Here is a 22,736-nt window from a genome sequence, read left to right on the forward strand (position 1 = left end):
AGGAATGAATAACAGTGCTCACTGCACCTACTTCAGCCAAAACTCTGGTAGTGCTTTGTATCTGCTAGAATGTGAACACTTCTATGGCAGGTATTAAGCCTAAGTTATTTCTCAATCTTTATTGCCAAGTATATAGTAGACACTCAGTTAATACTTGTTAAATAAATAGACACAGAAATCATTATAAAGTATTAATCCTCCAATTTTCATCTCATAAAGTTAAGCAGTATTGAGTGGTAGATTGTTGCAAATGTCCGGCTTTTTTGTTATCTAATAGACTTGGTGCCATCTTAGTATCTTCTTACTCAAATGTTTCCAACATGCTTGGTGAAGTTGGGTTTGGGAAGTAGTAGACACATCTCTGATTTTATCATTGAAATCCAAGGAAAAATGGAATTCATTTAGAACTAGCTACCGAGAACTAGCTCAGTCGGGGAGACTCCCAAGCAGGCGGGCTGAAGGTATTGAGAGGCAGACACCCAGAAAGAACAACAGAGTGGATCTATCCTGGGGACCAACAATCTGAGAGCCCGTGGGGCCAACAGCTCTCCAGGACTGAAGGCCCTGACCAGAGATTCAGCCACGTATTTATTTGCCCTTTGACTGGTGATTCTTATTAATACACAGGTGTTCTACATATACACATAATTCAAGAATAGCCAAGTAGGCAGCTGTTACCTGTCTACCACTAATTACAAACTAAAAGGTATCCTCCACAAAGGAGCCATGGGGGCAGGGTAAACTTAATGCTTCTCAACAGAACACAATCATTTCATTAAATGAGGAAGATCTAATTCATCACCCTAATACATTTATTTGTAACTTGAACATAGTCAAAAACTTTAGCCAGATACAATATAGCAATTGTTTTTATCTTACTCTTGGATGATTCATGTAAGTATAGCAAATGTTGAAAGTTTGAATCAACTCAACCATGTAAACATAAAACATTTCTCCCATCAACAATTACAATTACCGTGAAAACACATTCACATCCATTTGCCACTACCAAAGATAATCAAAAGGACATTAGAAAACATGACATTGGAGACTGATGGCTGTGGATAGTGAATATAATAAGGGATGAATGGGCATGTACCCAAACAACTTTTCGAGTCCTATTTGATATAAAATAGATTTTTCAGTGACTATATGTGTCACTTCAAGCAAGCAGATATGGAAAGCATGACATTGACTTAAACATAGTGCATTTAAACTTATCCAAATTAGAATAGGCCATTTCCTATATTTGTGCATATATAAATGATATAAAATATATAGAACTCCTTTCAAATGAGAATATAAGTTTTTTACAGTAATTAATCCTCAAAGAACACCTGAAAGAATGGGTTCAAACTTAAACTCAGTTTTGACAAGAGTAATAAATGTCTATATTCTAAATAAGCAAAGGAAAACCAGGACAAGTCAGGATAGCAAATTTAAGAAGGCAAAATAAATGATATACACATCAAATAGTTACAGGAAAATATGACAAAAATTAGATTAAAAAATATGAGTAGAAATCCAAGTAAATGCTGGGATGTGTATTTTTAAAAGTCTTTAAAAGGTGCAAAAATATAAGCAGAACTAGTTAGTAGCTAGGATTATATTCACAGTAAATCAAACATGTATTGGATTATCATGTCTTATTCTGAGCTTCTTCCCTTAAAAGAAATGAGAAAATTGGAAAAACGTTCAGAGAGAAGTGCCAAAAAGGATCAAGGATTAGCAGGAGGGATTCTGAAGAATATATTAAATAGCCCATTTTAGAAAATAGAGAGTCATAATAATCTATGCATAGCCTTTATTTTGTTGTTAGTGAATATGTTTCAACTGCAACAAAGGATATATAAGAAAAGAAAGTCTTATGTTGCAAAGTAGAAAATTCTTAAAGATCACCAAAAATCGCCTTGACTGTCAAGTATGATTGCCTAATTGCTGGAATCTTTAAAGCTAGGACAGATTCTAATTTAGCAAATGTATATCAGGTCTTGACTAAAGGCAGTTGTACAAACTGAATGACATTAAAAAATACTTTGTACTTTTTATATGGGAAACAACAGTGATTAGGCCAAGAAATCAGGTTCCAGTATTAATTTAAATAACCATGTAGTCCAGGGGTAAGTAAAATGAAGTGCTAGAAATTATATGAAAAAGTAGTAGAACTACGGGGCGTTGATATTACTCAGCATCTGAACTAATGAGAAACTTGACAGTAATACAATAATACAATTTCAGTTAAAATGGACCATTGGTTTGGGAAAGTAATTTGATCATTCATTTGTATTTCCTAAGTGATTTTCTTGAAAGATAATAGCTAATCCAGCCCTTCAAAGTATCTCCATTAGAATTCCAAGAATTATAGCGCCAATGCTCCCTAATATAATCTACAGCTTCAAGGTTAAAAATTTGCCAAAGTCACAAAAGCTTAATGAAGGAGGGAAACAAGTTCAGCATATTTGTAGCAGGCCAGAGGGTTGGGAAGCTTGAAGACAGACAACCGAAGATATGTTAAAAGGTCAACTTTCCAAAATAGCCTTTCCCAAAATAAGTGTGACAAGCCATATATTTCTGGAAAAAAATTAAATACTTGTTTTTTACTTGGTCTAAGATTATAAAATAATAATGTAGAAGAAACTCTTTGCACCTATTAAACAAGTTTAAATTATGACTTATGCAGCTTTCCAGTTACAAGCAAGCCACTATTCTAAGAAATACGGGATATAAAAATATGGACATATCAGAATTTTTAGAGAATGTATTGTCCTAATACTAGGTAATTTGTTACCAACCTATGCCATTTATGGAGCATTCGTAACTCTATTTACTCCTTGGTTCTTGCTGTTGATAGATCTCTGAATTTACAGAGTGAAATCACTAAACAGGAGTGCCTACATTATAGAGTATTAATATTGGAACACATAATAAATTCCCAGAGCTATCTTCCCTAAAATGTTTATAGTTAAGAAGTTACTCAGTTTTAGGAAGCACGTCTGTAATAGACTAATCTTTTTCAAAGCAAATGTTGCAAATCTCTTGTCAGTCAATTTAACAACAATGTAATTCAAAAAGATTCAAGGCTCCAGTACTTAACCCAAAGAAAAAAGAAAAAAAAAAAAAATCACACACACACATACATAGCAAAAAGCTTGGAAATCAGAGTTCAAAAGTAACAACCTAATGCCACTTGCATATTTTCTTTTTATTTGTTTTATCTCAACAAAATTTGCTCTATTTAGAGCAAATAGGCTCTAAACAACAAACACAAATAAATATAGGTCACCTTCTGATAATTTCAGGTGGAAAATCGCAGAGAAAATAAATAGCGGTCAGGTTCTTAATTCATCTTGTTGAACCCAAAGCTTTCAACTTAAGATATGCTTTTTCATGATTTTCTTTCCTTTTCTTTCTCTCTTTCTCTAGGCTATTATAGAACTAAGCACTTAAATATGACTTTGTATACACCAGCCCAATGATATTAAACTGAATTTGTGACTCCCTTTTTTTGATTGTTTTTTTGAGACAGAGTCTCACTCTTGTCGCCCAGGCTGGAATGCAGTGGTGCGATCTCAGCTCACTGTAACCTTCACCTCCTGGGTTTAAAAGGTTCTCCTTCCTCAGCCTCCTGAGTAGCCGGAGTTACAGGCACCTGCCACCACACCCAGCTAATTTTTTGTACTTTTAGTAGAGATGGGGTTTCAGCATGTTGGCCAGGCTGGTCTAGAACTCCAAAATCAGGTGGTCTGCCCACCTCGGCCTCCCAAAGTGCTGGGGTTACAGGCGTGAGCCCCTCCTCCCCTCGCGCAGCCAACGCTCTTTAAGTTTTCAAATGCAAGTTTCAAAACTTCAAGAGAAAATGTCTTTTAAAAATATTACCAAAATAAAAGTTTCCCTACCTTGGTTCTTTAATATTATGTTTTTAACTTTTTTTTTATAGATTTATTGAGACATACAATAAATTGCATATATTTAAAGTGTAATATTCAATAACTTTTGACTTTGTACATCCATGAAACAATAACCACAATCAAGAAAATAAACATTTCCATCACTCTCAAATCTTTTAACCCATCAGCTCTCACTTCTAATTCCAATCCCCATTCCAAGGTAGCCACATATTTGTTTCTGTCACTACTCAGTTTGCATTTTCTAGTATTTTACATAAATGAAGTAATACAGTATGTACCCTTTATTGTCTGGCTTCTTTCACTCACATACTTATTTTGAGATTCAGCGGTGTTGTTACATGTATCAAAGGTATCCAGGTTTTTTCTTTTACATTGTTGAGTATTCTACATGGATATATTACAATATGTTTATCCATTCATCTGTGGGAGGTTATTTGAATTATTTCTATTAGTTTTAGTCTTTTACAAAACAGAGTTTTATGAAGACTCATATATAAGATTTTGAAAAGACATATGCTTTCTCTTCTTTGGAATAAATATGTAGAAACCTAATGGCTTTTTGTATGGCAAGTGTATGTTTAACTTTTTTAAAAAATTAGTGAGCACAGTGGCTCATGCCTGTAATCCCAGCACTTTAGGAGGCCTAGGCTAGCAGATCACTTGAGGTCAGGAGTTTGAGCTCAGCCTGGCCAACATGGTGAAACCCTATCTCTACTAAAAAAAAAAAAATACAAAAATTAGCTAGGTGTGATGGTGGGCACTTGTAATCCCAGCCACTCAGGAGGCTGAGACACAAGAATCATTTAATCCTAGGCAGAAGTTGTGGTGAGCTGAGATTATGCCACTGCACTCCAGCCTGGGCTACAAAGTGAGACTACCTCGACAAAAAAAAAAAAAGAAAAAAAATGCCAACATATTTTGTGATGTGTATTAATCATTTTTTATTTGTACTAGCATATTAGTGTTCCATTTGCTGGATATCCCTGCTGACACTTGATATGACCAGTCTTTTTAACTTTAGCTATTTTTTTAGATTATAGTGATATCTCACTGTGATTTAATTCACATTTCCCTATGACTAATTATGGTCCACATCTTTTTATGGACTTGTTGGTCATTTTTATAAATTCTTCTCTTTTAATTTTGTGTTTATATTTAAACATTTTACTTATAGTAAACTTCACTCCTTTTGGTGTACAATTCTATAGGTTTTGACTCATTTATAATCATGTTATCACTATCATAATCAATATATAGAACAGTTCCATCACGCTAAGAACTTCCTCATGCTGCTCTCTGTAGTAAAACAATGCCATCAAATTTAAGCCCTGGCAATCACAGGCCTGACCTTTGTTCCTATAGGTTTGCTTTTTCCAAAGTGCCACTTAAATGGAGTCATATCATAGCCTTGGACTCTGGCTTCTTCCACTTAATATGATGCACCTGAAATTCACCCATGTTGTGTGTATCAATATTTCACTCCTCCATTTTTATTGTTGAACCAAATTTTTATGCATAAACCAAATTTATTTTTATCCATTCACCAGTTGAAGAACAGTAGTGTTGTTTTCAGCTTTTGGCAACTTTGAATAATGCTGATTATATATATATGTGTGTGTATATCATATATATATATGATATACACACACATACACATGTACATATATGTTATATATATAATGTATATATATGGTGATTATATATTATGTATTTATATGTTTTGCATAAATAAATGCTTTCTTCTATCTTGGGTAATTACCTAAGAATAGGTAATTGGCTAGGAATAGACTAGGCTTTATAATTAGAACATATTTAATTTATAAGAAAGTATCAAAATATTTTCAAAGTGGTTGTATTATTTTGCATTTCCACAAGTAATGTGTGTTTGAGGTGTTCCACCTCCTCCTTTGGTATCATTAAATTAAAACAATTATTTTAGCCTTTCTAATACATGAGTAGTAGTATTTCACTGTAGTTTAAATTTGCATTTCCCTGATGACTAATGATGTTGATCATCTTTTCATGTGATCATCTGCTATCTATAAATCTTCTTTGATTATTTAGTTTTGCAAAACTGCAAAGTTAATTCACAGAAAAATAGCCTTTTAAACAAATACTGTTGGAAAGTCTGTTATATCAATATATTAAAAAAGAACTTCAATCTATAACTTGAGCCATGTACAAAAATTAACCCCAAAGCAATTGCACACTGAAATATAAACCTAAAACTATAAAATTTCTAGAAGAAAACCTCAAGACTACAGTCCCGGCCAATACGTCTTTGATATGGCAGCTAATGCATGTAATAAAGGAACACAGTAGTAAATTGTACTTTACCAAAATTAAAAACTTCTGCTCTTCAAAAGAAACTATTAAAAGACAGGAAAGACCACAGACTCAGAGAAAATATTCACAAAGCATATATAGGTTAAATGATTTGTATTCAGAATATCTAAAGAATTCTCAAAACTTGTAATAATAAACAATATGAAAATGATCAAAAGTTTTGAATAGATACTTCACCAAAGATATACAAATGACAAATGCATAAAAAGATGCCAAATAACATTATTTTCTAGAGAAATGCAAATTAAAACCACGAAGACACACCAATACATGCCTACTAGATTGGCTAAAATTAGAAAGACTGATTGTACCAAGTGTTGATACAGCTGTGGAACAAATGCAACTCTCATATCTCTGCAGTGGGTGGGTAATATGAAACCTTATAACCACTGTGGAAAACAGGTTAGCCAAAACAAACGCAAACACATGTCTAAACACAGCCCTGAACATGAATGTTCATAGCAGCTTTACTTGTAGTAATGCAAAAGTGAAAACAATCCAAATTTTCAACAGCCAGTGAGTAGACAGGCACAATGTAGTTCCCCTGTTCCAGTGTAGGCAGGAAAGCATAAAATAGTCCCTTGTTAAATTGCAGGCATAGTATCTAAGAAGAGAACAATTCTACAGGATCTACATATCACCCCACATCATCTAAGTAATGAATATAGTTATATATTTAATATTATAAGGTATTACTTCCTCTTTACAACAAAAAATAATGTTCAATATCTTACCTATGTATCTATATCCTTCTTCCCCATTTACTATGGGTCTCAACCAAGTTGACTTGAGTCGTGTACTGTTAGGCACGTTCGCGCCTTCAGGAGGATAGAGTGTAAATAACATTTCAATTGCTTTGGACTTTTTGATTAGTTCAGAATATTTTTCTTTGCCATCTATAAAGAAAAGAGAAAATATATAAAATTTTAAATATTTTACAGAGTATCATATTCGCTTCTTTTAAGGGATGCAAATTAAAAATGATTTAACAATTTGGATACTACGGGTCACACTGAAAACATGTTTGTTTTAGTCAAAGTTACTTTATCAACAACTTTATTGTTCAGTTAATTCCAAGCAAAAATAAACAGTAAGGGCTTTACTAATAACTTCTTAAACCACTATCAGCTGGAAGCAGTATTGTTAAAGCTGTGAAAAAATAATTAAGATAACCAATGAACAGCATTCACATTATACATCCTATAACTTAACCATATATTCTTACTTTTAATATAAATAATGGAATCAGATTAATCTGACAAAAATGTTGAAGTAAATATAGAGCTCCATATGTTGGAACTACTAAAAGAAGTAACATTCCTCGGCTATAGTTTTTAAGAAAATATAAAAATGCATATTGCTGTGACTGAATTATTTTTATCTAGGCATTTGTGTAGCACATATTATATGCAAAGGATTATTCCTAGTGTTTAAAATATTAACACATTTAATTTTCATAACATACCTATATGGTAAGTCCTATTATTATTTCCTTTTACATGTAGAAACTGAGACCCAGGGAAGTTAAATAACTTGCCTAAATCTCACCGTCTATAAATGATGCAAGTAGGCTTCAGATACCTAAGAAAGCTCTTATTTGCAAATGAATCTTTGTCAACTGAACATGACCTGTAATAACTAGAAGCTGAGAAAACTGCAATTAAACAATAAATTGCAGAGTGAAAAATCTCTGGTATACCCACTGGGCCTCCAGTTTGTAATTCTAGTTTTTGATTGATAAGTAGGGGTCCTAAAATTCAACAAAACAGTCTCCTGAGGATTTAAAGTGATTCTGCCTACAAACATTTTAAAGAAGAGACACTAATGTAAATCTCTACTTATAACCCCATTACATATATTTATTTCTTTCCTCTTAGTTTCCTTTTTTTTTATTACATGTAATATTTTCTGGTAAAATGAATGTAAGGCCATATGACATGATTTCATAGCTAGCAGTGTGCCAGGTATCCATGTATTGCCTCACAAATCCAAATCCATCCTTCATTGTCCTGCTTCTGAGACTAGAACACTTCTTCCTTGTAATATGCCATGATTTTAAGTATAAAGCAAAGAGGGCAATGAAGAGAACTAGAGGATGAATGTGTTCTTTCTGGATCTGGTGGGCCTCTCAGCAGGCTCCTGCAATTTCTCTGACATCTCAGAGGGCACTACTCTCCCACCACTGTGTGCTTCCTAGAGAGTTCCGCCAGCACAGCACCTTCCTATGAATGGCTTCCCATTGAGTTCCACAATGTGACATCTCCCTACAGACAATTTTTCCAAGACCCACAGAATGGCTTTTCTATGAATGCTACTAGTATGCAAGCTCACTGTACTTCACCATTCACTGAATCCCCATGGGTGGCCTTTGTAAAAATTTGTTCTTTCCTTAGATGCTCTACCTCAGACGAAGGTGTCCCCATATCTTCTCTTGCCAATTATTAGAGTTCTTTTACCCCTTAGTAGACAATCACGGTTCCTCCAATCTCTGTCATAGTTAGTAACCACTATATTAGACTTTTCCTGCTTAAATTACTATGAGTTTCTATCTGCTAAGTGGACCCTAACTGATATAGACAGATCTGGGTTCTCATTCTTAATGGGCTTTGAAATACAGTCATGTGGAGAGAGATCCAAGATGGCTGATCACTAGCAGCTCGGGATTGCAGCTCCCACTGAAAGCGCAGAGAACGAGAGGACGCCACACTTTCAGATCAATTTTTGTTGCTCACGCACCAGAAGATTTCCAGCGGAGGGGCCCCACAGGTCGCCAGCGCGACTCTTGTGGCCAGCGAGGCGGTTTTGCCGCTGCCTTGGTGCGGCGGTTCTTGGTGCAGAGTCAGAAAAGCACCATCAATCTTAAAGCCGCTGTTTTGGCCGGCGCAGTGGGTTGCTCAGATTTTAGCGCCGGGAATCAACAAGTTGGACGTCCATTCAGAAACCCAACTATAAAGACGGTAATTATAAAGACCACAGATGGATAAATTTATAACGAAGGGAAGAAACCAGCCTAAAAAGGCTGAGAATACCCAAAATCAGAATGCTTCTCCCTCTACAGGGGATCACAGTTCCTCATCAGCAACAGAACAAGGCCTGATGGAGAAAGACTGTGTTCCATTAGCAGAAGCAGGCTTTAAAAAGTGGATGATAAGAAACTTCTGGGAATTAAAAGAACTTGTTCTAACCCAATGCAAAGAAACTAAGAACTTTGAAAAAAGGTTTGACGAAATGTTAACAATAACACACAATTTAAAGAGGAATATAAGTGAATTAATGGAGTTGAAAAACACAACAAGAGAACTTCGCGAACTATGCACAAGTTTTAACAGCCGAATTGATCAAGCAGAGCAAAAGATATCAGAGGTCGAAGACCAACTTAATGAAATAAAACAAAAAGACAACATTAGAGAAAAAAGGATAAAAAAGAACGAGCAAAGTCTCCAAGAAATATGGGATTATGTGAAAAGACCTAATCTACGTTTGATAGGTGTACCTGAATGTGACAAAGAGAATCAATCAAGCTGGAAAATACGCTTCAGGATATTATTCAGGAAAACTTTTCCAACCTAGCAAGGCAGGATAATATTCAACTCCAGGTAATACCGAGAACACCACAAAGATATTCCTCAAGAAGAACAACCTCAAGGCACATAATCGCCAGATTCACCAGGGTTGAAATGAAAGAGAAAATACTGAGGGCAGCCAGAGAGAAAGGTCAGGTTACCCATAAAGGGAAGCCTATCAGACTCACAGCAGATCTCTTAGCAGAAACCCTACAAGACAGAAGAGAGTGGGGGCCAATATTCAACATCCTTAAAGAAAAGAACTTTCAATCCAGAATTTTACATCCAGCCAAACTAAGCTTCATAAGCGAAGGAAAAATAAAATCTTTTGTGAATAAGCAAGCACTCAGAGATTTCATCACCACCAGGCCTGCTTTACAAGAGCTTCTGAAAGAACCACTACAAATAGAAAGGAACAACCAGTATCAGCCTGTCTAAAAAATACCAAAAAATATAGAACATCAACATAATTAAGAACTTGCATCAACTAATGGGCAAAACAGCCAGCTAACATTAAATGACAGTATCAAACTCACATATATTGTTATTAATTCTAAATTTAAATCGACTAAATCCCCCAATCCGAAGACACAGACAGGCAAAAAAAGCCAAGACCCATTGATATGCTACATCCAGATCCATCTCATATGCAAGGATACACAAAGATTCAAAACAAAGGGATGGAGAAAAATTTACCAACCAAATGGAGAGCAAAAATAAATAAATAAATAGAAAGCAAGGGTTGCAATTTTTGCTGATAAAATAGACGTTAAAGCAACAAAGATCAAAAGAAGCAAAGAAGGATATTACACAATAGAACGATCAATGTAACAAGAAGAGCTAAAGATCCTAGACATATATGCACCCAATTCAGGAATACCCAGATATATAAGACTTATCAAGAGACTTGGACTCCCACATAATAATAGGGGAGACTTCAATATCAATATTAGACAGATCACTGAGACAGAAAGTTAACATCGATATCCAGGACTTGAACTCAAATCCGGAACAAGTAGACTTAATTAACATTTATAGAACTCTCCACTTTAAATACACAAAATATACACTCTTATCAGTACCATATCACACCTATTTATAGATTTAAATGAAATATTGGCTGGCTGCTTGTTAATTATTTTCTTCCCTCATTTTTTTTATGCCTCTGTTATTAAACACAATTAAGGCATACCCATTTTTAGACTGCATTCTAGCCCGGGCAATAAAGCAACACCCCTGTTCTCTCTCCCTCTTCCTCTTCCTCTTTCTTCCTCTCCTTCATTCTTTTTTCTTGTTCTTTTCTTTTTTTTATCCTTTCTCTTTCTTTCTTTCTCTCTTAAAAAAAAAAAAAGAGAGCTGGCTCTGCAAAAACATGGAAGGGATTTGGGAGAAGGTGTGTGGGAATAAGAAAAAAAAATACAGTCATGTGATGTATAACAACATTTCAGTCAATGATGGACCAAATATAAAATGGAGCTAAAATGCCTAGCAAAATCCTGGCTGTGGTAGCATTGTAGCACAATGAATTACTCACGTGTTTATGATGATGCTGGTGTAAACAATGTTACTGCCAGTTAATGTATAGAACATGCAACTATTTATAGTACATAATACATAATAATAAATGGCTATTACTGGTTTCTGTATTTACTATAATTTTTAACATTATGTTACAGTGTACTTCTTCTGCTTATTAAAAAACAACTGTAAAACAGCCTCAGTCATGTCCTTGAGGAGCTAGTCCAGAAGAAAGCATTGTTATCATAGAAGATGGCGGCTTCATGCTGCTATTGGCCCTAAAGATTTTGCGGTGGGACAAGATGTGGAGGAGGAAGACAGTGATATTGACGATCCTGTGTAGGTCAAGGCTAATGTGTGTGTTTGTATCTTTATTTTTAACAAAAAGTTAAAAAAATAAAAAATATAAACAAATTCTAAAATAGAAAAGTCTTACAGAATAAGGATGCAAACATATGAGATATTTTTGTACAGTTATACAATGTATTTGTATTTTCAGCTAAGTGTTACTACAAAATGTCAAAAGGTTACAAATAAATTTAAAAGTTTATAAAGTAAAATATAGTAAGCTAAGGTTAATTTTTTATTGAAGAAAGAAAACATTTTTGTTATAAATTTAGTATCACCTAAGTGTTCAGTGTTTATAAAGTCTACAGTTGTGGACGGTCATGTCCTGGGCTTTCACAGTCATTCACCCCTTACTCACTGACTCATCCAAAGCAAATTTCAGTCCTGCAAGCTCCATTCATGTTAAGTGCCCTATATAGGTATATCATGTTTTGTTTTGGATACTGTATTTTTACTGTACCTTTTCTATGTTTAGATACACAAATCCTTACCACTGTGTTACAATTTCCTATCTCTATTTTTTGTAAGCTTCAATTTCTGGTAGAATAAAATGCCTACACTAAAATGTAAGTAGTGGTGAATATAAAACTGCCACTTTCTCCCACTAACTTATCCTGACTGAAGACAAATAGAAACGCATGAAGTCAATGGAGTATTGAATTTGCAAAGATAACATAATGATAAATGTAACATTAGATGCGCATTGAAGATTTGTAGCTCAGAGTCTTGCTAATGCCCCATTTTTCAATTGGTAGTGTCAATGGAGCCTTGGAACTCACACAAACAAGGCATCATGATTTTTTTAAATGATTGTACCTTCTTTCATAATTGCGAAGTTAACTACAAATAAACATTTTTTTTATTTTAAAAGGCATATAGCTGTAAAACTCTCTTCTTTATATTTAATTACACGTCATCCCAAGTTAAAAGCAGGAATTTAATTTGTTTCTGATATTAATAATTTTTACTGTTTATGGACTACTTCTTTTTAGATACACTAAGTCAATATTGCCATATGGGATTTAGATGTAGCAATACACTACTTTTGGAACTCAAAAGAATACGAGTTCTTCTTTATCCCTACTTCACCAGGCCACATATGCAAAATTCTGAAGTTTTTAATATTAACAAATGGATAAAACATAGTTGTCAGTATTTATTGAGAGCTTAGTATACAACAGGTGTGCAAAGTAGGTTATACACATTTGCTAAATTAATTCTAAAATCAGAATACATTTAATTTGATGACAATCCTATGAGGTCAATATTGTCATACATCACAGCTCAAGATACTTAACCATAGGGAGGTTCCAGGGCATTTTCATGGCCTCCCAGTTGGTAAGTGGTGAAACCAGAATTTATTCCATATTCTGTCTAGCTTCAAAGCCTGTCTTTTAAACCAAAATGCCATAGTGTTTTAACAAGTGGTTCCTGGTATCAGAATACTGTTAGCACTTCAATGGTTGCAAGTAAACTGGTGGTCTCGCCCTTTGCTATCGCCCTTCCAATCTCTTAAAATCCTTCTGCAGCTGTCCCTGTAAAGTGTAGCCTGCTGGTTAGCCCTCTGAGAGCAGCTTACAGTTTCCTGGAAGTTTACTGACGTTGGTCTTTCTCATAAAAATTTAGTTTGTAGTGCTCGCTTCGGCAGCACATGTATTAAAACTAGAAAGATACAGAGAAGATTAGCATGGTCCCTGCACAAGGATGACATGCAAATTTGTGAAGAGTTCCATATTTTTCAGGAGGCTGAGGCAGGAGAATTGCTGGAACCTGGGAGGCGGAAGTTGCAGTGAGCCGAGATCCTACCACTGCACTCCAGCCAGGGCAACAACAGCAAGACTCCATCTCAAAGAAAGAAAAAAAATTATTTTGTAGCAGCTATTGAAGAGCCCTCAGGTCAAAACCCCTAATGATGGCACTCCCAGTTTGCTAAGAATAATGGCTCATATAAAATCCCAGAGTATGAACCCTACACCGCCTCTAGTTTTCCCTTGCCTCACAGATAACTGAGGTTCATTATGCTTAATATACAGGATGGATGAGGAGTTTTCAGAGAGCTCAAAGTTGCCCTTCCCTTCCTTTCCTACACAATGTACTGTGTTACTGAGAGCTTCTTGCCTCCCTCCTGCAGATTCCGAAAAGGAGTATTTAAGGCAGTGACTCCAAGGTTTACTTCAAGAATGACAGTGATTTTAAAAATAAATAAATAAATATTAGAAAATTGATATAAAGATGGCAGACAGCTTTACATGCTACTAAGTGAGCCTAATAAGAAAGAGCATCTATTGTCACAATTGTTCCTCGTTTTGTATGTATTACTGAAGGATATTTTCACACTAAAAATGCATGGGCAAGAACATCTCAGGTGGCAGAAAAATAATTTACATTGAACCATGAGAATTAAATTAAATTTCTAGAATATTTTAAAGTTTCAAGTTCTTTCTAATGTGCCTGCCCCTTCACACAAATGCCAGCACAGACACATTTTTAATTGCCATTAAAAATGGGCAAATGTATAAACTATTAAGGTCAGGACCAGTCCTAATTTATACCAGGAAGGCTTGGGTGGCTAACAAAGCTTTACTAGTGACCTTGAGTTATTAAACCAAAATGATAGGCCTAGTTACTCAAAGTCAATTTTTAAAAAGCATTTATAAGTACAGATAGAAATAACCAAATCCTTTACCTTTACCCTGTACTTGTACTATTAGGTAATTAAATTTATCTGCAAGATTTAAAAAAAAAACATATTTTATAGTTTTCATATTAATATAAAGATCACAGGCTAAAAACAATGGCAGCAGGTAGTGGATGTTTTCTTTCATTGTGAATATTATGCATCCACAATGAATTAGCAATTTAACAAATAATATTTAATGAATAATGAATGTTATTTATTAACTTGCTAATGCATTCCTCATGGGCTACTAGCCAATACCGTGAGGTTTTAGTGAGGAGTTTTCATACGTGAGTTTGAACTGGGGGACAAATAACCCATAACCCACTGTAAATAACCAATTTCTAAATGCTATACTTTTAATACCTTGTCAGCATTCAGTCAAAGCACTTTATGTTGCATTCATTTTCTTTTATTTGAAATAAGTGAATGTCATACTTTTTGTCATGCCATTTTTATCTAAGCTTATTTCTGTTTGTTAGTAATATTTAAAATGGAGGATACCAATTTATCAATATAAAAAATTATGTACTTCTTGAGGAAAGGTGAATCTAAAGCAGCCCCATTATTAAATTAATGAAACTTTCTTCCATTTAGTTTCTTTTAAGCTGAAATATAAGGTCTTAAAGATCGCTGATAAAGGAAAACATTAACCTTCAAAACCAAGGGGCAAAATAGCTAAGAAGGCAGTTAAATTATATGCCAATTAATAATATTATCTGTAAAAATAAATGCTAGGACCACGGATCTCATGTTACAATTAAATACCAACATCAGTTAATTAAGACAAGAATGAAAATGTTCTTTAACCCTTTACTAAGAGTAAATAATAACATAAAATGAGGATATAAATTATTTTAAAATGTTAAATTATAGCAAATATTACTTCCTTTAAACCCTTTCAGGTCATGAAATCAGGCACATATTATAAATTTTGCCAGAATATTCTTCACTATATATTTAAAGGTTAAATGTTGAAAATTGTGCTGTTGATACATACATTTATAAATGCAATGAAAATATTAAAGTAGAAAATTAGGAAATCACAGCTATTTGTTCAATAAAGAAAACTACAGCTAGTTCAAAAGGTTCACTTCTTCAGTGGAATAAAGAGTTCATAAAGAAATACGCTAACATTTTAACATTATTTTCATTCTGTATTTACTTATTTAGTTTTTGCTTGTTTGCCTAATAAATTAAATATCTTTTCAAGTATTCAGTATAGAAAGCTAAAAGATATTTTCCTTTTCCTGTCTTTATGGGCTTTTGGCAGTAACACAGATCACATCACTACATAGAATAAATTATATAGCTGCCCAAAACACTAAAATACTTGTAGTTAATAATTCCAATAGTATTATAAGGATTTCTTAGGAAGGTCATTTTCTTTCTTCTAAAAGCATGTGTGTGTAAGTATGTGAGTGTGTATGTGTGTATAAGTGCGTACTGGAAGTAATACATTATCTCAAAAATGATTAAAGTGATTAATTTTAAGTACTCTATTTAAAAAAAATAAATATTTTTATCTCTGAGTCTCAAGATGGGTAGGTTAAATCTATTAATGTGGCTTTGCTCTGACTAAAGACAGAGGAGTAAAGATAAATGCTCCTCCCACCTTAGTTACATTTGTGAGAGTAGTATAATAACACAAAAAAAATCTTAAAATGTAAGAGCATAGTGGCAGCTTTTATTGGGCTCAGCATACACAATCCACAAGATATTTCTTCTCACTGTGTTGGTAAGATTCTTTTAATAAAGAAATTTTATTATAAGGTCAGATGTATGAGTTTCCAATTAAGTGTCACTATTTTTTTTTTTCTTTTTTCTGAGATAGAGTTTCACTCTTGTTGCCCAGGTTAGAGTGCAGTGGCGCAATCTCTGCTCACTGAAACCCCTTCTCTCGTGTTCAAGCAATTCTCCTGTCTTGGTCTCCAAAGTAGCTGGGATTACAGGCATAAGGCAACATGCCAGGCTAACTTTTTTTGTATTTCTTCTTTTTGGTTTTAGAAGAGACAGGATTTCTCCATGTTGGTCAGGCTGGCCTGGAACTCCTGACCTCAGGTGATCCACCTGCCTCACACTCCCAAAGTGCTGGGATTACAGGCGTGAGCCATTGGCACTCAGCAAGTGTAGCTATTCTTAATTGATAAATTAGATTTGAATTACCTAGTCCTTTTATTTTTCTTGAGACAAATCACATCGTTTTGGTCATTTTTCTACATCCTTAAGGGGCAGAGGGCAATCCAATGAATTTTTAAGCTATTCGTTACTAATATCAATTTTAAATGTATTTTGAGCTAAACATTGCAGTTAATTACACAGTTAAATATTTTAAGTACTATTTTCCCATACTATTTAAATCCCTAACAAAAATTGCAATAATTGGCAGTTGACTATAACGAGCTTAGCTTTATGCCTTTGCTCAACAATTACATTAGCCCTGGCATGAAAAAAAAAAATATATATATATATATATATATATATATTACCCTTTTCTTGTGCTTAGGTCTCTTTCTATATTCAAGATGCAAAAGTAGCACCATGTTATTTCAGTAAAATTGAATTCCAAACAAATGAGAATTTTTCCTGATGGATTATTCGAACTGAATTCAAATAAATGGTTATTTAAAATTTGTGTATTAATTTTTAAAAATAAGTGCTGTCTTTCAGAATTGAGCCACTCTTTAACTTTTTAGACTTCACTATCCAGACTTATCTATATTTCTTAATAATGTTAAAGATGCCTATAATTTGAGGCTTGTTTATTGATTACACTAATGTTAAGGTTACTTTAAATTTTTTTCTGAAACATGATTAGACACAAACCAATTTATAAATGGAAGAATTTACTTACTTAACAAACGTACAATTTTCTGGCCCCAATTTATTTATATGCATTAATAGGTAATTATTTTCCTAGTTAAAAAAGACACAATAATGTCAAAGTTTTTCTCTTTTCCTCTCCCATACCAAGAAAAAGTATGTTTTAATCAACCAAAAATATAAATAGAACTGCATCTTTACTGAAACATGAAAATTCCTACAACTTCCAATAACTTTAAATAATATATAACAGAAACAATAAAAATAACACCTAAATAAGAGAGACTGTCTAGAGTGGACACATCTAAATTTGGTATGGGTGAAGCCCTGGGTACATAATTCCCCTCCATTTATGGACCTGTGAAACTCAAGAATAAGTTATCTGCTCACAAAATACCTTGATGAGACAGGAATAAGCAATTCTCATTCAAAATGGGATAAAAGAAAAAGAAAAAGGGTCTCTGATCCCAAGCCGTTTCAAAACTCAGCTGGGCAAACTTAAGAACATTTATAAGGTAAGAATAATCCTCTATGGTTTTCAGCTCTGCCCTCTAAGTCATCCTTCTTTTTTTTTTTTTTAATGAAAAGTGGCATGGGTTAGCAGCTGAGTCATTTTAACAGTCTATTTCCTGCCTGTGCACTTTTGGGAGTCCAGTAGACTTCTACTTAATTCTGTTTCTGTCCCTTTTGGTCCAAGCTGGCAGTGTTCTACTGATTTAAAATTCTCAGAAATTCTGAGATCTCATGTGTATCATGGGAATTCACCTCATTAGACAGGAGACTTGCCCACAAATCTTTCCTGTATAATCCCATTGCTTTCTCCAAAATTCAGCTTGAAATTTAGTTGCCATTGTGGCAGTGTTGACACATTTTGGGAAGTGATTAATGCCCTAAGTTCAGCCCCCTTTTTGTCCCTTTGCACTTCTGCTTTCCACCATGTAATGATACAGTGAGAAGGTCATCACCAGTTGCTAGCACCTTGATCTTGGACTTTCTAGCCTCCATAATTGCGAGAAAATACATTTCTGTTCATTATAAATTACTCAGTCTCAGGTATTCTGTTATAGCAGCACAAAACAAACTAAGAAAACTATCCTCATTTCAAGCTTCTGCTTAGATAACTAATGAGACCTGTGAGTCACACATTTCTTCTTTTCAAAGAGCCTTTGTGTGATTAAATTATCTTTTTGATCTTTCTGAGCTATCAGCTAAAGTTTGTCCAGCTATAATCTCAGCTGTCCCTCTAGAGTATGCTTTCTTGACAGTGAATCTCCATTTTAGCGTTTTTCACAATCTGGGTGGGTCGAAAATTTCCCAGATCATCTAGCCCTGGTTCTTTGTTGTGCAATAGTACTTTTTTCAAATGCAATTTTCCCTGGCATTTTACTATAAGCAACAAAAAGAAACCAGGCTGCACAGTCAATTCTGCTTAAAAATTTTCTCAACTGAATGTCCAAGGTCAAACCTTGAAAATTCTCTTCCTATGTAACTGTAGGATATTATTCTACTAATTTAAGCTTTCTGACACTGTATAATAAGAATCTCTTCTCTTCCAGTAACCAACGGCATGCTTCTCATTTCCTCCTGGGTTCTCATTGTAGCAGCTTTAATATCCATATTTCTACTAACAGTCTGTTTATAATTAGATATTCTCTAAGGTAATTTAAGTTTCCCTACGATGCTCCGGACTTCTTTCTGAGTCCTTATGAGCAGAGTCTTTGACATCCATAGTTCTACTAATGGTCTGTTCATGGAAATACAGACTTTTTCTGTAAGGCTCCTTAATATTCTAACCTCCACAAACTGCTCAATTTTACATTTTAAAATAATCTGTATCGGTCAGTGTTTAATTGATATAGAGGAAGATTATTAGACTATATATCAACACACACACACACACACAGAGAGAGAGAGAGAGAGAGAGAGAGAGAGAGAGAGAGAGAAACAGGCCACCAGAAAAAGCAAGTTGAAATTCTTTTGCATGGCTGAAGTTACTATTCAAAGGCAGAATTTCTTCAGGGAAGCCTCAGCTCTGTTTTAAAGTGCTTTCAACTGATTGTTTCAGGTCTGCCCATATTATCTCGGATAATCTCCCTTACTTAAAGTCAATTGATCATGAACTTCAATCAAATCTACAAAATACCTTTTGCAGCAACATCTAGGTTAGTGTTTGATTGATTAACGACTAGTCACGTTTGTACATTATAAAGATCATGACAAGCTTAATAAACTTAAAGTTATAAAACATGTCCTTTGGGAATCCAAATCACTACCAACAGGTAATAACAGCTGGCTTTAGATGTTCCAAAACAACATTCAACATAAGAAGAAAAATACCTATAAACTTCTGAGAAAATTGTGTAATTAAAAGTTTTATATGAAGCCAAATATAAAAACACCAAAAAACATTCTCAGAAAATATAGCACCTACAACCTCTTCTTGCAATACAACAAATGAAATACTACATTTTGTTAAAATAGAGCCAATAAAATTGAATTAAAATAACTAAAGAATCAAGAAGCCAATGGTAAAATGGGAGAGACAGAGGAGGGAGGGAGAGAGGGAGGAAACGGAGGAAGGAAGGAAGGAAGGAAGGAAGGAAGGAAGGAAGGAAGGAAGGAAGGAAGGAAACTGGCAAGCACTCAACCCATTTAAATATATCAGTCTATAAGGTCAAACAACTGTAAGACTTGTAGGAAAAGTATAAATGTTAGAATCCTTAAAAATATTTTTTAGCTATAAGATTTTTTAAATAGGGAGATGTTTGGAAGGAGAGGTAAAATAAAGTTTGACTGTGATAATTTTCTTATTTTGTTAGTAGGATGTCAGTAGAGGATATTGATAATTTAGGAAATACTTTAAGTTTCTAATTTGTAAAAGTAGTTGTTTAAAGAACCAAAAATAATACATGATAATTCCTGATAAAGCTAAACTCCCAATTCATTACATAGTATTTTAGCCAGACATATTGCTACCTTCGACAATTTAGCGTTTGGCTAACAATTTAAAGGAGAAAGGCTACATATATTTATATTATCTTTCTCTATTATCCAGATGAATTAAAGACATTTGGAAAGACATTTTTTTAAATTCTGATGGCACACTTTTAAAAATGAATGTGTAAATAACACACTTTTTCTATAATATATAAATTTGTCAGTTCAAGCTGATTTCTAGATCAAAGTAAACATTTATGAATCAGGTTATCTAATAATTTGCATTCGGGAGAAAAGTGCTATTTAGGTGATATATTTCTAATGTTTGAGATATGGTAAATGGCAAATTCCTGTGTTTTGTGCATGATGTTTCCTGGAAATATAAGACAACTTGGGTTATTTCCCTTTGGGTCTCTTCTAAAAGGGCAAGATTAATTGCTTGAATAAAGATAGGCTCACATAATTTAGAAATGTGTATGCAGTCCACTATGCTGTATTTAATTTCTTTCATAGGATAACAAGCTTAAAGGATAAAGAAAATTAGAGAACAGCTATCACTATATTAATGGGGATTTAAAGAAGATTTCATTAAAAAATTATATGGAAATGAAAAAAAAAACAGATTAGCAGGCAATAAGATAAAATGAATTGAAGGAAATAATGAGCAGGTTGCTTTTAGTGGTACATGGCAAATTGACAGAAGATATTAGTTAAATTGATAACATGAGCCTGACATATTTTATTGTCTTGAAGAAATAGGGGAAAAGTTCATATAATATAGTTCAGATAATGCATTGAAATAGTCTTCAGAAATAGAAGAAAGAAGATAGATGAATTTGACTACATTAAAATAAAAACCACTGTTCATTAAATGATCCCCTTTCTGTCAATGTCCATTACCTTTTGGGTTGGAAATATCCTTTATAAGCATCATGTCTAAAAAATATATAATACACTGTGATTGGATCATAGTTGCAATGTTCATTCTTTTCCTTTAACCCGAAGCATGATCAACAAACATTTTGTTAACAATCAGCTCTTCTTTGTGAACAATATAAGCTGTGGAGAGGCCTTCAGGAGCACTTCTTTTTTGAATATTAGTGTTGTCTTCCTGGTTCAAAGACTAGAATTAATCAAACATAAGTGGCTCAAAAAAGTTGTGACCAAATGGGCAACAGGGCTTTCAAGGTAAGGTAAATCTGGATTCCTGAACAGACTCATGTAAGTTAGTTGTAACCATATTTAGATATAAATATTTATGTGTGTCTCTCAGTTTTAGCTATAAAACATGTACACAGTTATTTCTCATAAAAGTTATCATGCTTTTGAGTTTGTACACACTTGATACTCCTGGTATATAATTTAAAAATTAAGATTAAAACCCATATAATAAACCAGCCACCTGGTAGTTAAAAATATGATCCTAATAAAAAGAACATGATAAGATCAAATATACAGCCTCACTTTCTGGTCAAAATGATAACTTACAGAGATCCGATTTAATCGTTCTGCTAAATGTTGCCTGCACTTAGGGTAATTGTTATCATCATTGGGCAGTAACACAAAAGGTTTCATGAGTTCAGCATTTTTATCTGTATTGTTACTCCATGCATCCCTTTCATGACAGGCTAACAGCTGTCTCTCTGATGATTTACCCTGAAATCTAGTATGTTGATTCTGATTTTTAAAGGGAATTTTATGTTTCAAGCAGCATCAACATGTTTTATGTAAGATTACAGTTGAAAATAAAAAAGGGATATCATTTTTTCTCTGAGAAATGCAGCTGCCCATTCATTTATTTTGTCATATGATCTGCTACTGATCTGGTATAAAAAAACAAAACAAAACGTTTTTCCCTATATTTACTCCCATGAGGTTTAGATCAGTATTACAAACTAAAAAATAACATCTACTTCTCAATTGTGTAGCATTTTCCCTCAAAAATCTTGACATTATTTTATCTAACTTTCAGATAAATCACTAAGGACTAAGAACTAATATGTGAGAATTATTGTATTTATACATGTAATGTTTTGAACAAAATTGTCATGTTACTGATTTAAAATAATAAAAATATAGTTCAAATTTTTTTTTCTTTTATTAGTCATCCTGAGAAATCTGGAATAAGCTGTTCATAGTATCTCATTTGGTGACTCTTATGAACTCTGAGATATATTTATAAGAAAGCTGTCTTTAAAAAGGAATTTATTCTTGAGCAATGAAACAGAATGGATTTTTTGTGGTAAGCTAACTGGTCTATGAAATAATTGAATCCATGATGTTACTTTTCTTTAAAATGCCCCATTCAAAAGAGCTTACTGGCTAAATATGAATAATACTTAAATTTTTTAATAATAGAAATTAATGTGAATGATACTTTTATTTTATTAATATTTTTAAGATGCAAATTGTCCTTTTTCTAGAGAGGCACAGGCATGTGGGGAAACTTGAGAAATTATTAAAGCAAACTAAAATATAGAATTTTTTACACAGCACCAAGATCTTAATATTAATTACATTTGGAAGCAGTTGATGGAAATTATATTTACTCATTTATTAACTGTAGCCTTAGATAATTATTTCAGGTTAAAAATTCAAATTAAAGACATTATACAT

General features: G+C 33.6%; 1 protein-coding gene and 1 non-coding gene across 2 annotated transcripts in view; one reads left to right on the plus strand and one right to left on the minus strand.

Moving 5' to 3' along the window:
* IQCM (IQ motif containing M) overlaps positions 1–22,736 on the minus strand; it is a 490,160-nt gene that overhangs the window by 69,103 nt on the left and 398,321 nt on the right. Inside the window, 1 exon segment of the mRNA XM_037740696.1 lies at positions 6,989–7,150. Coding sequence (XP_037596624.1) covers positions 6,989–7,150 — 162 coding nt within the window.
* Positions 13,316–13,422, plus strand: LOC119472217. The gene has a single exon (XR_005201336.1). It is a non-coding gene; the product is annotated as a U6 spliceosomal RNA (small nuclear RNA).

This window comes from Cebus imitator, unplaced genomic scaffold, assembly GCF_001604975.1.
Source record: "Cebus imitator isolate Cc_AM_T3 unplaced genomic scaffold, Cebus_imitator-1.0 Scaffold4, whole genome shotgun sequence".
Taxonomy (NCBI): domain Eukaryota; kingdom Metazoa; phylum Chordata; class Mammalia; order Primates; family Cebidae; genus Cebus; species Cebus imitator.